Here is a 15668-nt window from a genome sequence, read left to right as displayed (position 1 = left end):
TCTTAATGGCTCTGACAGTGATTTACGTGAGAATAAAGCTGTGAAGGGGGACCACAGAGAAATTGACAGCAGTTAGCCATGAAGTTTGATGTACTAATTTAATCATACAAATCAATATGATGCATGTAATGGAAATGTCAGAATATGATACACAGTGCCATAAAGTACTAGTAGTATCTGTCTGAATGAGGCCTCTGCTCACTCTGTCTGTGGACACAATGAACAAATAGTTTCTCCAAGTTTGCACAACTAAAATACACTGCATGCACAATTATTAGGCAAGTTGTATTTCTGAGGATTCATTTTATTTTTGAACATATACAGTGCTCTCATTCAATCCAAAATGTTAATAAAGATTGGTATTAAACAAAGGAGAATATCTATGTGTGCACAATTATAAATGAAAAACTAAAGTTTTCCCATCTCACTTGTTTATTCTCATTTATTAGAGTAAGAATAACAAATAAACAACTCTAAATTTACAAATAAACACTTCTGACATTTCAACAAATATTCAGTGACCAATATAGCCACCCTTCTTTTCAAAAACTGTCACAAGCCTTCAATTCATTGAGTTAGTTAGTTTCTTGATCTGTTGATAATCGACTCTTTGTGCAGCAGCAACCACAGCCTCCCAAATGCTGTTCAAAGAGTTGTATTGTCTTCCCTCACTGTATATCTCACGTTTAGGAAGGGCCCACAAGTTCCCAGTAGTGTTTTTGTCAGGTGAGGAAGGGGGCCATGTCATTATTCTGTCATCTTTAAGGCCTTTGCTGGCTAGCCACGCAGTGGAGTACTTGGATGCATGTGATGGAGCATTGTCCTGGCAGTAGGTTTGGGAGTTGATTTTAATTCCATCTTCAACCCGAAAAGGTCCAACTAGCTCATCCTTAATAATAGCAGCCCATACCAGTAGCCAACCTCCACCTTGCTGGCGTCTGACTTGAAGTGAAGCTCTGTGCCCATTAGTGATCCATCCAGGGGCCCGTCCATCTGGTCCATCAAGAGTCACTCTCATTTCATCCACCCATAAAACCTTTGAAAAATCTGTCTTCAGATGTCTCTTAGCTCAGTCTTCAACTTATGAGTCTTGTTTAGGGGTGGTCGTGTTTCAGCCTTCCTTATCTGGGCCATGTCTCTGTGCACCGAACACCTTGTACTTCTGGACACTCCAGGTAGGTTGCATTTCTGGAATATGGCAGCACTGGAGGTCAGTGGGTTCCTGGTAGCTTCCCGTTTAATTCTTCTCAAGTCTTTAGCAGTTAATTTGCGTCTTTTTTTCTCCACACGTTTCTTGCAACCCTGTTGACTATTTGCAAACAAAACCTTTGATCACGCCTCGATATCATGGCTACTTAAAGAGTGCTGCATCCTTCTGAAAGGCATTTTACAATTTTTGACCTTTCAGAGTCTGTTAAATCTCTTTTTTGGCCTATTTTGTCTGAGGTAAAGAAGCTGCCTAATAATTATGCACACCTTGATATAGGGTGTTGATCCCTTTACGCCACAGCCTCACTCATTACACAAATACACATCACCTGATAATACTTGTATCCACTTAGAATTCAAGTTTATATAGCTTGGAGTTGGAAAAAATGCATGAAAATGGCGATAAGATACTCACGTGCCTAATAATTGTGCACGCAGTGTGGAATCTGAAGGCCAAGCAAGACTGGATGTGTGTGCCATTGTGAGGCATGAAAAAGTAGATAATGTCACTTCCTCAAGAATGAATGTGGCTGGGACAATGAGGTAGTTGGAGGATGTTTTTCATGTAAAGAGTGCAATGTAGATTTAAAAAAAAGGGTGTTAATACACATTTTCCTGCACTCATAAGATAGTAGTTTGCTAACTTAAAGACAGAATAGAAGAAGGACACCACTCTAATATCTGAGCTGTAAATATTCAAGGTTATTTTATTGTCATTTACAACATATAATGAACTTTAGATTATTGTTGCTACTTGTAAAACAAAATAGAAATGGATTAGTATGTCATGAAAATAAAAAAATAAAAAACATATTTTGCATGATGAAGTGCTGAGGATGGCAGCCTGAGGGAAGAAGCTGTCTTAATGTCTGGTGGTACGGCAGCAGAAGCGTCTGCACTTCTTTTCCAGGTATGAAAATTAGCTTAGCACAAAGACTGAGAACAGCTAGCCTTGTTTCTGTCCAGAAGTAACAGAATTCACCAACCAGCACATCTAAAGTTTACTACTGATCATATATAATTTGTTTAATTCATACAAAAGTGTAAAAATGAAAAACACACACAGACATTGACATTGGCTCATCTAACTCACAGAAAGAACGGGAATAAGCACATTTCCACAAAATGTCAAACTATTCTTTTAGTCTCGTAGCTCTCCAACGTTGCTACACCCACATTGAAGCATCACTGTAGCTCTAGGGCCAGTCGGTAAAAGCTTAAACAAATAATATTGTCAAGATGTAATATCTCAGTGCTCAGGCATTTTGTTTCCAGGAAACAATTGGTTTCAAAATACGGTTTCAACATTTCAAGAGTTGAACAGAGAGCCACAGACTATCAGTGGTTTCTGCCACTGCTTCACCTCTAAACTCATATTTCTTTCCTTCTCTGCGGTTAATTTCCAGGATGGCCGGACAGGGAGCCATTACCAAGAGACACAGACAGCAGAGTAGTCTGTCCGTAAAAGCTGGTGCAATAATACAGCAACTAAATTGCCTCAACTCTTCTGCAGCTCGTGCCACGTTGGCTGTATATAATCCAATCTAGATAGACAGACAGAGAGGAGAGTGTGGACAAAAACAAGTCTCTTAAATTAAAACTGACAGTTGATGCTTAAACCATAGTCCTTGTGAGCTGAGGAGGTCAGAATTGTTGCCAGTTCAAACCTCTGGTGCAGCTGGAAAAGTCTGATCTCTTTTCCCCTTTAACAGCTGCTCCTAAAGTGCTGCTTAGCAAAGCAGTGTGGCAGTACATGGCTTGAAATACTCTCAGCACAGTGGTGGTCTGGAGAGGGACGAGGAGCAGTAAGACACACAGAGGCGCCCAGAAACAAATCCAGTTAGCAAACTTCCTGTGTGCACTGCAGAACTTACTCTTAATGTGAGACAAGTTTAAAGAAATCCCCAAAAAGTTGAAGTTATGATGCAATTCATATGTTCCAGGGTTTTAAGACAATCTGTCTCAGCTGATTTAATTTAATATCAATTTATTTTAAGAAAGACGATGCTTATTTTTCTGCAGTTTCATTATCTGTGCTTCCTCCTCTTCAGAGCCAGTATCCAGGCAGGGAGAGCAGGCCGACGTGCTGCTGGTGCCACCTCCTCTATCACTGCCTGCTCCACCTCACAGCCCTGCTCTATCACAGAGTCCTCGTCCGCTCCTGAATCCTCCTCTGAGTCTGTAGCATCCAGATCCAGCTCTGGAGGCTCTATGGTCATCACCGATTCTGAAAAACGAACCCGTCGGTTCTCCTCGACGCGCCGCTGATCCAGAGTAGGATGAATTGAATGGATCAAAGGAAAGAAAAACAGAAAATGTCAAAGAAAGAAGTAGTTAATAAAATGTCATATTTACTTTTATCATTCTAAAGTGTTATTATTATTATATTATATTTGGTCCATGTTACATTCATCACTTTAAAACAAAGCTTTACTAATATAATAGAAAGAACCATAAGAATGTAATTTGGTACCAATTTGAAATCAGTGATCAGTTGGTACATTTTCAGTCAATCAATTACATTTAATTAGTGTAACCTAAAGAGTATTTTCAATTTTAGTCAGCTGAATGTAAAAAAATAAATTCAGCATATATGAAAAAAAGAAAGAAAAATGAATGAATATTTGTATAGGTGTGATTTCTTTCAGGACCCTTCTAGTTGCCCTTATAATTATTACCAAATGACATATTTACAAAATAAAAACTTGGAAATTACAACAAAATTATTAATTAATTACTGAACTGTAAAATAAAATGTGCCAAAATAAAAAAAACAGACCATTTCATGTTATTGCAGACAAAGATACCAAATCGTCTATAACTTGATCTGTTCTTGAGTTGTCCTGCCTTGTGTATAAAAAAAGTTACTTTGTTTAAATAATCTAATCTTTTAACAAAACCTTTAAGATCTTCAGTTCATAACCACTTCAACTTACTCTCCCAGTTCCATACCACAGCACTTACTAAATGTTAGTACAAGTATATACTAATCTATGGTATACAGATTTACTGAACTGTTTTACCACTTTTAGAAATACATTTGCAGTGCAAAGGCAATAAACAGGGACTTTTAAAGGTAACTCTTTGTTACTTAACAAAAGCTTAAAAGTTTTAGTTTTCAGAGGTTTCTTTTGGAAATGTTTCACCACCTGCAACAACTTTTGCTGTGAGAAACTCCTTCATTTTCTTTGTGCATTGCATTGCATTGTGGGAGGACAGTGTGAGGAACACACTCAAAAATGTTTGTTTTTTAATCCACACAATGACTATTGTGAGTATACTTTACACATTACAGAATATAATCAGCATATAGTATGGACTCTGTGTAGATGTTATTTTTATATTTTATACCACAAGGAGGCAGTGTGATGCACAGTTCCTTTTTTAACTCACCCTTTTTGTCACTACTTCCACTGAGGACTCTGAATCCTGGGATATGGAGTGTTTGAGGACACCCCTGGGTGCAGGAGCAAAGGGACTAAAAGAAGACGGAGAGAGCGGTGGAGGAGGAGAGTTTAGGGTGTATAAAGGGATGACATTATCACATCCTGACTCTCCTGACTCCTCCATCACATGGCTGCTTGACGGGCTCAGTGAGGATAGGGACCCCCCTGTGAGACGAGAGACAACAGTTTATAAAGGACATCATTTCTGCTGTATTAACACCTGACCTCTGTTGACTGAAATATCAGATAATGCAGAGTATTAAGTTGTTCTGACCTCTGTCTGCATCACTTATTTTCTCAGTTTGAAGCCTTTCAGCTGACTGATGCTGTCTCTTTCTGTTGTGGTGGGCTCTGCTCTTCAGTGCTGAGTTGTTCAGAATATCTGCAGGCTGCAATTACAAACAGATAACAGCGTGAATGAGTAATACGTGAAAGTAAAGTTTGGGAAAGTACTTATGGGTGTGTTCAGGTGTTCATGTTGATGATATAGTAAAATCAATCATTTAAACATGGAGAGGAGGAACATCAGACGATTTCTGTCTAAATACTGAAGTGAATAAGCAGTGGGTTGTGCATAATAAGTGATATCTAACCTGCACAAAGGACGCAGGTCTAAGTCGCTGTCCCAGTCTACTGTCTCTAGACTGCATATCTGATTGGGTTTGTCCATCCTCCATTGGTTCTGATTGGTCAGCCTCTCTGTGAATTTGCTGCTGTCTTCCTTCTGAAAGGTCCATGCTGACAGGAAGGAGAGGAACAGGCGATATTTGCGCCATGCTGAAATTTGAAACTGGTGACGCCTCAGTGCCCCTGAAGCTCCACTGGTTGTTCACAGATGATTGACTGCTATCATAAGGATATGCTGGGATTTTATGTTCTTCTGATGGACTCTGATTGGCTGAGGTGACCGATAGGTTGGGATTCAGGAACTTGGCCCACTCTTGGCCTGTGACGATCTCCTCCAGTAAGCTAAACGAGCCCAGGCCAAACTCAAAGTCACTAGCAGACCTGCAACAAGAGAAGAGACTCTGTAAACTCCATGCAGTAAGTACAGTACATGCGTCATCACCTCAGAACCAAAATCAGGAAGTGACTTTTATTTATTTCACCCAAAATCACGAATTTGTCTCAGAGGTTGCAAAATGCGATGCCCTTGATCCTTTTGACCACCACTATCATCAAATGATGATAAATCTGGGCGCCCGGTTAGCTCAGTACGGAGTTGCTGCAGCGGCCCGGGTTCGAATCCGACCTGCGGCCCTTTGCTGTGTGTCATCCCATCTCTCTACCCACCTTTCCTGTCAATCTACAGCTGTCACTATCTAATAAAGCCAATAAAAGGCCCAAAAAAATAACTTTTAAAAAAATGATGGTAAATCTCCATATTTGTCTTATTGTAAACAAATCACATGAAAAGACCGACTTCACTGCTTAAAATAGTCCCCTAAAAGGCACAATTTACTTCTGCCTGAGTAACATTTGCCAAAAACTACAGTGGACAGCTGTTCTGGGAAATTAGAGGGTTTTTTTCTTTGCAAAACTATATATTTGTGACTTATTTTTAAAGATTGAATGAATTTAGACTTATAATTTTTTATGGGTGATTCTCTCAGTCTGTGTATCTCAAGTACAATTTACAATTTAATTAAGGACATTAAGTACATTTACTCAAAACTTTGAGGTAGTTCTGTTTGAGTGTTTCCATTGTATGCTGCTTTATACTTCAACTCCACATTACATTTCAGAGGGAAATATTGTACTTTTTACTCCATTACATTGATTTGACTGCTAAGAAAACACATGTTAAGCATATCATATAAGACACATTGCTTAAGTAAATAAAACTACTCAACAGTATAACTTAGATCCACCATGACCAGCACTAACATTAAAATGCAGCTTACACATTAGAGCATCAGTGATAATATTATAATTCACTGTCTGTATGTCTTTTATTTAAGTGAATTATCTGAATACTTCTTCCATCAATGGTCTCATTGATGATGTTTCCTTTTTAAGGAATGTTCTTAAAACTGGCTTTCACAATGTGAAAGTGTGATGGCTGTGAAGATGGCTGATGACAGACGCTGTCAGTGGCAGGGGTGTGTTTGGCACATCCGACCAAAGAGGAACAAATATCAGCCCAAAATAATATCACAGCTGTGGTTGGAAATGTCTCATGAATACCTCACATATCTCACTCGCGTTGCTTAAGGGCTGAGCAACAGATCAACAAAACCCAACTGTGAGAATGTTTAGCCTGTGTCATTCTGACTTCATGACTGGTTTTGGGTGTATTTTAATTTATGGGTTGGTTACCTCATACGTCCTTTGCTAGTGCTGTCTTCTGTGTGTGTAGGAGGGGTTACACTGGTATCACTACTGTCTAGTGAAGCAGGGGTCCTTTCTTCCTCCTTAATTGATGTGGTAATGAGAGTTTCTGCTGCCAGTAGCTGGTTTTGGGGTGAAATCTGTGAATTAAACAAGTTGCAGTCACACTTTATCTATTTATTTATTTTTAATTTTGGGAATAGAAAATAAATATAATAAAAATGCACTGCTTACCTCAGTTCCCTGCATACTCTTTTGGTCTTCCCTCCCTTCTTCTTCTTTTCCCTTTTTGCCAAAACTCCCCGGCCTGTCCCTCCATCTCTCCTTGATCTTCTGAGTCCATCTTCTTGTTCTATTCTCAGACGGTCGCTGCTTTCTCCTAGAGCTGTTGTTTGTTGTGTTTTGGTCAGTCTGGACAATCTGCGTGCCTTTACTTTGTGCCAAATCTCCAAATCCTCCATTTCCCATATGTAAAACTTTATCCCCTTGACTTCCCGTGTCAACATTTGCATCTGTGGGCTTCGAGGACCACACAAAGACTCTGGGTGTAAAACCCCGGTCCAGGTCCTGATTCTGTCCCATGCTTGTTACAGCATCTTTATCACTAGGGGTGTGCCTCGTCATTGCAGAACTGCCAAAACTCACCCTTTCCCCATCAGTCCTCTCAGAGGAAGTGATATCAGCATGCTTAAGTGATTTAACAGGAAACAGCTGCCCTGTTCCCGTTGAGGTGATCCCAGGCTGCGTGGCCTGTCCCAAAACCCTTTTCTCACCCGTGTCATCAATGTTGTCTTTCTGGGTGGGAAAGGAAATGAGACCACTGTCCACTTCACTGCCATGAAATGGTTGTTGTATTCCCTGACCAATGTTACCGTCCACAGCAGAGATACCGAGCTGTTTTGAGGGGACACCATTGGTACCAAACTCAAAGCCATTTACAGGACTGTTGTTTACTCTCTGGAGGTTGGAGGCTCCTCTCTCTCCAGCTTGCCCCCATGTGGAAGGAGCTGTGATGGGTAGAGTTGTGTGCAGGTATGTCTGGCCCTCTCTTCCTGGCTGGAGCTTCAGTCTCTGCAGCATGGACTGCAGCAAGGCCTGAGTGTCTGTTGAATTACGTGACTGAGACATCTAGGAATACAACTGCTTTGTATCAAAGCCAGAAATCACAGAAAAGCATGTCAATGATGAGTGAATGTGAACACTGTAAGATAAACAGGGAGGGATTCCACAGTCTTGTGTAATGCGTCACTTTAAAAAAAGAGACCATTAGAAGAAATAAGCTGTATGAATCACGTCACCCAACGTCCAACTTGCGTGGTTAAGACTCCTGTGATGATTGTTTCCTTTTTTCATGCTCCATATTTTTCCATTATTATCTGTTTTCATCATCTTAAGGTATAACTCTCTCAGCTAAAAATATTTTCTTCTTTTGTCTCATGGATGTTCGACTGTCTTAGTGCCTCCACTCCTCCACTCATCCATAATCCTCAAAAGTTTCAGCAGCAGTCTCTCTCTTTTGGTGTCCAACGTAAAACAGCTTCTAACTTATGTCTTCTCGTGTCTCCTGTTCACCAAATGTCCGTGGTTTCAGTACACGAAGGTTGTTTTAGTCACACCTCTTCAGCAACAACCATTTACATCACCGGTTAAAGGGAGGAGAGATGGTGCACGGCAGCGTTCCTCAGATCTTACACACTGAAGCAGACAAACGAGAAAGACCAGTGAGGTGAGATAATTGTAAACTGACAGTGACTCTCCCTCTCTCTCTGTCTCTGTCTCTGTCTCTCTCTCTGCCCATCTTTCTATGTGCCCTCCCTTCCTTCCTATTTTTCTCTGTGACTCCCTGTGTGCACACACACCCTCTTTCTTCCCACCATGACCCTTGAGTGGTAATTACAGGGCAATTTTTAGTGTGCAGCATCTATTTAAAAGTCTTCAGAATGAAAGAAATATAAAAAATGGAAGCAATGACCTGGAGATAACCCATTTTATAGGAACTCTGTGAACTGTCCTTTTTTGTATGAATATGTTTGTTGTAGTAATACTCACATCCTTTACTTAAGTAAAAGTAGTAATACAATACTATAAACATTAATAATTAATAAAGTACAATAGCCTTATAGTAAAATGTCAAAAAGTAAGTATCAACAGTAAAAGTACTCATACAGAATGACCCCTCTGAGATTGTTATACATTATATATATATTATTATATAGCCTATAAATATGATATCACTGGAGTATAAAATGTGTACACAGTATTTTAATGTTGCTGGTTGAGGTTTATGTTCTGTTGGATGTATCATAGTTTCTAAGATGATCACGTTTAATAATTAAATTCTTAATCAGCAAACTAACCTGATCAGCTGTCAGATAAATGTAATGACTTTATCATTACAGTGTATTGTATTTGTACAGTGTATTGTATTTGTACAGTGTATTGTATTGTATTGTACAGTGTATTGTATTTGTACAGTGTATTTATATAACGAAGCTGATTGTAAATGGGTTTATTGATAAACGTGCAGGTTTAGCATCCCACTGCGCAGGCGTTCAATCAAAACCACGCCCTCTGAGTTCCTCACGCTCTGATTGGTCAACAGTGCGGAAGCGGGTGATGGCGGTGTAAATAACGCAGAGAACGGTTGAACCGCTGCACAGAATAAACCGTATAAATTAAAACTATAACTAAACAGAGTTTGCTTTCAGGACTAGGTGGATTCCTCTTCACTGGTCAACCTCATAAGACTCCACTGGTTCACGTCTTTGTGGTGTTTAGCCGCTGGTTCCGGCTAACTTTTAGCCAAGTTTGCTAAGTTAAGTAAAAGTAATATTTGTACAAATGGACTGCGTCGTGACAGGAGGAAACGTCAAAGGTAGCAAACACTTCCTGCTTTATCAGCCTTGCGCTTAACGAGAACATCAGCATATGACAACAATTAACTGTTGACCGTAGATGTTAACTGTGTGTGTGTGTGTGTGTGTGTGTGTGTGTGTGTGTGTGTGTGTGTGTGTGTGTGTGTGTACCGTCCAGTGCTGGCCAAAGCCATCCATTCTCTGTCCCGGATCGGTGATGAGCTGTATGTGGAGCCTCAGGAAGATGGGGTGAGCTGCTCTGATGCACTGCCATGCATTAAGTGTTGTTGCTTCCTGTTGGTGCACACTGTACGCAAATGAATAATACTGACAGGTTGTTCTCTCTCTCTCTCTCTCTCTCTCTCTCTCTCTCGTAGCTGTCCCTGCGGTCTGTCAACTCTTCTCGGTCGGCATATGCTTGCTTCCTGTTCGCACCACTCTTCTTCAGCAGGTGCAGACTGTGTGTGTGTGTGTGTGTGTGTGTGTGTGTGTGTGTGTGTGTGTGTCATTTCCAGGAGCTTTAAACCAACTTCCCCTCCCATTTCTTGTGCAGGTACACCATCCCCAGTGGGCACACCTTCCGCTGCAAGATGGCAATAAAGGTGTGCTGAGAGAAAGAGATGAGCTATGGTTCTTCTAATGCATTGTACAGTTTTTATTATATGTATCTGTGTCAGGGGTTCCAGACCTTTTTATGTAATATGTACATGTCCAAATCCCTGTGAGATTAGCTCAAGAACTCATTTATTAACACCACATTTCCTTTTAATAGTACTACAGTCATTTTTGTGGATATATAAATATATATTTTAAATTAGCTGAGCTTCTTTCCAGCCTTTCCATTAACTCATGGTTACAAAGCACATCAATTACATGATTAAGAACAGAGCCTGATTAAGGAGCATCAGAGTTTCTTTTTCTGTACTCAACTTCAAACGCTGTCTTTCCTGTCATAATGCTACCGTGAAGTGGCGTTGATGTTATCTTTATGCAGATTTTGCAAAACCTCTGCTTCCTTGTTTTAACAGTTGTGCATGAATAAGTTTAAAGAGAGTGTCTGCAACCAAACATTTGATTTCATGGAAGTTTTAGTGTATAGTGTTAATATCAGAATGTTTCAGTGCATATTAACATGGTCCTGTCCCCCTGTGTGTATTTATATTTAATCTCCCTTATGTTCCTCTATGTGTGAGTCAGAGTGTGCAGGCCGTATTTAGGTCTCTAGCGTCTCTGGAGAAGACAGTGGAAAAGTGTGACATTGTTCTGGACGAGCAGAAGAACCGCTTAACCTTCACCCTGCACTGCAAACACGGTATCAGTGCTTCACTTCCTTCTCACTGGCTCACGATGCTTTACATGAGTGATTACCTCTCATATACGCTGACACATGTTTCATTCATTGTAGCATATCATGCATTCATTGCATAGTAGTTTACGTGTTTGTGTGCTCAGAAGTGTTTGGTATTTTCTCTGCAGGCCTCCTGAAGACACATAACCTGTCTTTCCAGGACAGTGAAAGCTTACAGGCAGTGTTTGATAAGGACAGCTATGCCAATGTATTCAGATCCCATCCCAGGTATGAAACACTAAAGTCTTTCTAATAAAAATAGTGACAGTTGTTCTTTGTCTTTCTACATTTGTATCTGTCTTTCATATTGTCTTGTAATTTGTAGTTTGATTTTTTTTTTTAGCTGTTGTCAGAGAGGAACCTGCATTGTGGCTGTTGTCAACCACATAAGCAAACTGTAACACTGGTCCAACCCCACAAGTAGTCATTTTATTTTATTACTAACAGCTCAATTTTTGTTTTTCTCTTGCTCTCAGGCTGCTGGTGGACACAGTTGTGCACTTCCCTCCTTCTCTGGAAGAAGTGACTGTGTCAGTGAGTGATGAGCGGATGTGGGTCAGGAACCATGTGGAGGAAGAAGGTGTAGTTTTTTTTTTTGTTTTTTTTTTTAACACCCAGAAGCTATAAACCTACATATTTGTAAAACGTGCAAAAATGTGTAAAACGACTATTTAAGTAATTTAAAATCAACTAGTTCAACATTTTAGTCTGACAGAACTTATTTATAATCAGGGTCAGTTTACAAATATACAGAAGTTTAAAATGGCATATTCATGATCAATGATATTTACTAATTTCAAAGCCATAATGAGTGATTTTGTTTTCAAGTATAGTAGCATTGAAAAGTTGGCATTATGTTGCTGTTACTGACATAGAGAAAATAATGCATAAAAAGGGAAAGAGGATATATATGAACCAGTGGTGCCCTTGTGTGGCAGAAAGGCAGAACAGCAGAATTACTCTGTGTAGTCTCAGCAGCCATTAGCCAGTAGTTGATTCTAACTCTGCAAGGTAATAGCAACAGAATATAAGAATATAATGTTGATTATAACATGAAAATTGTCATTTTTACTTTTCTGTCTGTTTCTCTCACTGCCTGTTTCCCTCTCAGACCAGTCCAAGGCCATGCTGACAGAGCTGTGTCTGGCTTCAGATGAGTTTGACCATTTTGCCGTCCGAATCCACAACAGCGTTACGTTTTGTCTGAAGGAGTTACGGGTGAGACAGAGGACAAAGAGAGGGATAACGGGAAAGAATAGGAGGCTTAGTTAGGAGGGAGAAGACTGGGAAATTGACCAAAGAGAGAGCAAAGTTCTTTTAGGGAAATGATACTGAGCGCAATTTGCAGACAGTTAAAATTATGTTTTTTAATAAAGACTTGTTGCATTGATTTACTCTTTAAGAAGTTTTTGTCATCTCTCCTCCAGGGTTTGTTAGTGTTTGCAGAATCTACTGGTCTCCCTATTTCTATGTACTTTGATGAACCGGGCAGGTAAGCATACTCACATACAGATGTTAGTTGATCACATGTGTTTCTATAATGTACTGACAGTGTGTGTGTGTGTGTGTGTGTGTGTGTGTGTGTGTGTGTGTGCGTGTGCGTGTGCGTGTGCGTGCGTGTGTGTGTGTGTGTCAGCCCTGTAGTGCTTTCAGTAACGGACAGTGTCCTGGAGGGGAACTTTGTGCTGGCCACACTTTCTGACGACCCCAACCACCGTAAAAACAACTCTAGACGGTAACATTAAAACAAAGTTGAATGCATGAGTCTGAGAAAAGGGCAATGGCAGAACATACTGAAAATAACACAGGTTCGCTATTCATCTGAAAGGTTTCTTTAGTTTAAATGACAGGGGAGAAATCAGCAGCATTTACCTTGCAGAGATGCCAGCTGATGAACATTATTGAGAACTCTCTAGAAGATACTTAATTTTGGCATCATCTGAGTGGAGAGTAAGTTGACTGTGGCAGAATCTAATTGCAGATTGGTATTAAAGTGTAATTTAATTGATACCAAAAGTGTTGTCGTAATTGTATAGAAAGATGAACTCTTACAATGTACAGGTTCCAAAAATGTAGCCTGTGTGAGTCAGAATTTTCCTTAATCTTTACTTGTCATAACTGACGCATAGGTAAGGTAGTAGGTATGGACAGGGGTGGATGTTGAAGCCTGCCATCCCATGAGCTGAAGTTGTGTGTGGTGCCCTGCCAATCTTGGATGGGAAGTTTGGCCTTTTAAGTTCCCTATAATTTGATCTCTGTAGAAACATTTGTACACACACCTTTCTCCAGCTTTCCAGCCAACCCAATCTGGGCAGGACTCACTCTCTTGTAGAAGGTAAATTACACTTAAAAAAGTGTCTGTATTTGTGTCCTCATCCACCAGTTGTCGTTGCTTCTCTGCACGATAAATGCCAAAGATTTCCTAAACAACCACATGGATCAACAGTGAAACCAAGTTTAGGAGATATACTCTATTCAGGAATAACTACCAGAGGGTTTCATGTTTTATTTCATACATTAGAGGCAATACATTGAATACTGACAAATGGTCACACATGTTGCATGTTCAATATAATGCTGACTGGGTAAAGAGGAGCAGCACAATCGCAGGGCAAAATGTTACTGAATAAATTTTACTTAAAGGCAGTGAAGGCAGCTTCTCTCTCTCATTCATATCATGTATTTCCAACTCTCCATCTCCTCAGAGCACTCACACCTCCGCCCCCTGCTGATGACTTCATGAATGACGACATAGACTCCTACCTCATCGCCATGGATACCAGTATGGCACCAGGTCCCTCGGCTACAGGTCCGCCCACACCCCCATTAGCTGATTCCACATGTTCAAAACAGCCTGCCGCAGCCAATAACAGGACGAGGCTACACAGTGAGGAGGAGGAAGAGGAAGATGACACGGCTGATTCATCCAAACCACCTAACAAGAAGGTATGGTTTAGATTTCTAATTAAAAGGCTCTTACAAAAATAGAAAAAGCTGGTAGATAAACATATAACAGAAGGAGATATAATTGATTAACGGCTGTGTAGCTGTACTTAAATCTCCTTTTCAAAGACATATTGCAGTAGTACATACCACCTGTTGTCACATTGATGTGTGAGTCCACAAAGTACACAATGAATCTCAAACAACCTGTACTGATTAAAAGATGACTCCAGTTAGAGAGATCCTATCTGCTCTAATTAGACAAATCCTTGTGAAGGACATGGGTGCAGATTACGTGCTAAATCGAGGCTTTTTGTGTCAGATCTAAAAAAAGAGACCTTGTACTGGTAAATTATGTCAGGACTTTACAATTGGCTGGATATGACTTGCAGAAATAACTTGTATTTCACCTTTAAAATAAAACATTCCTATCTATTTTTTCCTGTGTTTTGCCCTCACAGTTCTGTTCCCTGTTCTTTGGATCTGTGATTCCTCCATCTCCTCAGATGAGCACTCAACCAGTGACAAATCAGGAAGTGTTGGCCAGTGACAGTGAGGATGATGTATAATGAAGCAGAGTGACAGTGGACTGACCTGAAAGCTTGTACAAGTGTTGTACAGGATTATTTTTTTTTTTTACATGGACAAAAATATGCAAATATAGTGTACAGTACAGAACAGGAACTGCTACTGTTTTCAAACTTTTTACTGGACTATAATGTGAATGGTGGACTTAAAAATATGGGATTATGTGAAACTGGACATGAAGCACTTATTTTTGGTTCAGAGCCTGTTCGGTTTGTGGTCAAGGTGCAACAAAAAAGCTACTCTAAATAAAAGAAAGATATCTTTCAAAAGTATGTAAACATTTATTATTTACATGTAAAAAGGTTCAAGTATGACAAATATTTAGGATCTCTGCGCAACGTGGAGCTGAAACCAGTGCCTCAACAGAAAGGACGGTGAGAAAGGATCTGGATGAAGCACTCAGTGAAACACTTCATCCCTCCAGAGCCGATAACTAACAAAGAGTTATTTTGTCAAAAGTAAGATTCAGCATAAGAAACATTTTTCGTCTGTGATGCAGTCTTTGCGGGCTCGTCACTGCTCCCTTTCTCTCTTTGCACCTGGAAACTTTTCCCCCTAGTCTGTGGTTTCCTCCTCTCTCGCCCCTTCTCCTTCTCCAGCTCCTTCTCTTTCTTCTTCCTCAACCTCTCTTCCTCTTTCTCCCTTCTCTCTTGCTCCCGCCGCCTCCTCCTCCTTTCCCTGGAGCTCAGTTTCTCCTCCTCCTCCTCTTCCACAACCTGTTTCTCCATCCCGGTTCCATCACTGAAGTCTTGGATCAAGATTTTGGGAACTTGCATTTTGGCCGCCCCCTTTGCCTTGGCCTTTTTAGGCTGGTCTCCTCTCAGTCTGCGGAAGAGACCAAAACGTTTAGGGGGATCGGGCGGCTTCTGCTCCTGCTGTGCCTCTGTCCTCTCAGCCACTCCTGCAGCCAGTGACGAGGTGACTTCTGAAGTGACGTCAGGTGGAGTT

The 15668-nt window shown here is 40.4% G+C and overlaps 2 protein-coding genes across 3 annotated transcripts; one reads left to right on the top strand and one right to left on the bottom strand.

Annotated features, from left to right (window-relative positions):
• Window positions 1-1891: 1891 nt before the first annotated feature.
• Window positions 1892-10149, bottom strand: zgc:113229 (uncharacterized protein LOC550612 homolog). Of its 2 annotated transcripts, none has more exons than XM_051419012.1 (7): window positions 10013-10149; window positions 7221-8681; window positions 6975-7126; window positions 5249-5663; window positions 4930-5044; window positions 4603-4820; window positions 1892-3473 (listed from the first exon to the last, which is right to left on the bottom strand). In XM_051419012.1, the coding sequence occupies exons 2-7, from the start codon at window positions 8112-8114 to the stop codon at window positions 3237-3239; spliced, it is 2031 nt and encodes a 676-aa protein (XP_051274972.1). In that variant the 5' UTR covers window positions 8115-8681; window positions 10013-10149; the 3' UTR covers window positions 1892-3236. The 2 variants fall into 2 exon arrangements, with proteins under 2 accessions (XP_051274972.1, XP_051274973.1); XM_051419013.1 differs by having other exon boundaries at window positions 6975-7108.
• On the top strand, window positions 9596-14992 carry rad9a (RAD9 checkpoint clamp component A). The gene is made up of 12 exons (XM_051419014.1): window positions 9596-9861; window positions 10020-10090; window positions 10219-10292; window positions 10395-10443; window positions 11039-11153; window positions 11318-11417; window positions 11666-11769; window positions 12301-12407; window positions 12617-12681; window positions 12826-12924; window positions 13895-14135; window positions 14594-14992. The coding sequence occupies exons 1-12, from the start codon at window positions 9828-9830 to the stop codon at window positions 14699-14701; spliced, it is 1167 nt and encodes a 388-aa protein (XP_051274974.1). The 5' UTR covers window positions 9596-9827; the 3' UTR covers window positions 14702-14992.
• Window positions 14993-15668: the final 676 nt, after the last annotated feature.

Source organism: Dicentrarchus labrax, unplaced genomic scaffold (assembly GCF_905237075.1).
Source record: "Dicentrarchus labrax unplaced genomic scaffold, dlabrax2021, whole genome shotgun sequence".
NCBI classification, from domain to species: Eukaryota; Metazoa; Chordata; class Actinopteri; family Moronidae; genus Dicentrarchus; species Dicentrarchus labrax.
This window is presented reverse-complemented; position numbering and strand designations above follow the sequence as displayed.

Excerpts from the sequence above, each read along its gene's own strand:
- zgc:113229 (XM_051419012.1), bottom strand. The coding sequence starts at position 8,114 with ATGTCTCAGTCACGTAATTCAACAGACACTCAGGCCTTGCTGCAGTCC. Across the intron at positions 7,127-7,220 it reads AGAGTATGCAGGGAACTGAG|ATTTCACCCCAAAACCAGCT; the intron begins GTAAGCAGTGCA and ends TTTAATTCACAG. Across the intron at positions 4,821-4,929 it reads AATAAGTGATGCAGACAGAG|GGGGGTCCCTATCCTCACTG; the intron begins GTCAGAACAACT and ends CTCGTCTCACAG.
- rad9a (XM_051419014.1), top strand. The coding sequence starts at position 9,828 with ATGGACTGCGTCGTGACAGGAGGAAACGTCAAAG. Across the intron at positions 11,418-11,665 it reads GTATTCAGATCCCATCCCAG|GCTGCTGGTGGACACAGTTG; the intron begins GTATGAAACACT and ends TCTTGCTCTCAG. Across the intron at positions 12,408-12,616 it reads TTTGTCTGAAGGAGTTACGG|GGTTTGTTAGTGTTTGCAGA; the intron begins GTGAGACAGAGG and ends TCTCTCCTCCAG.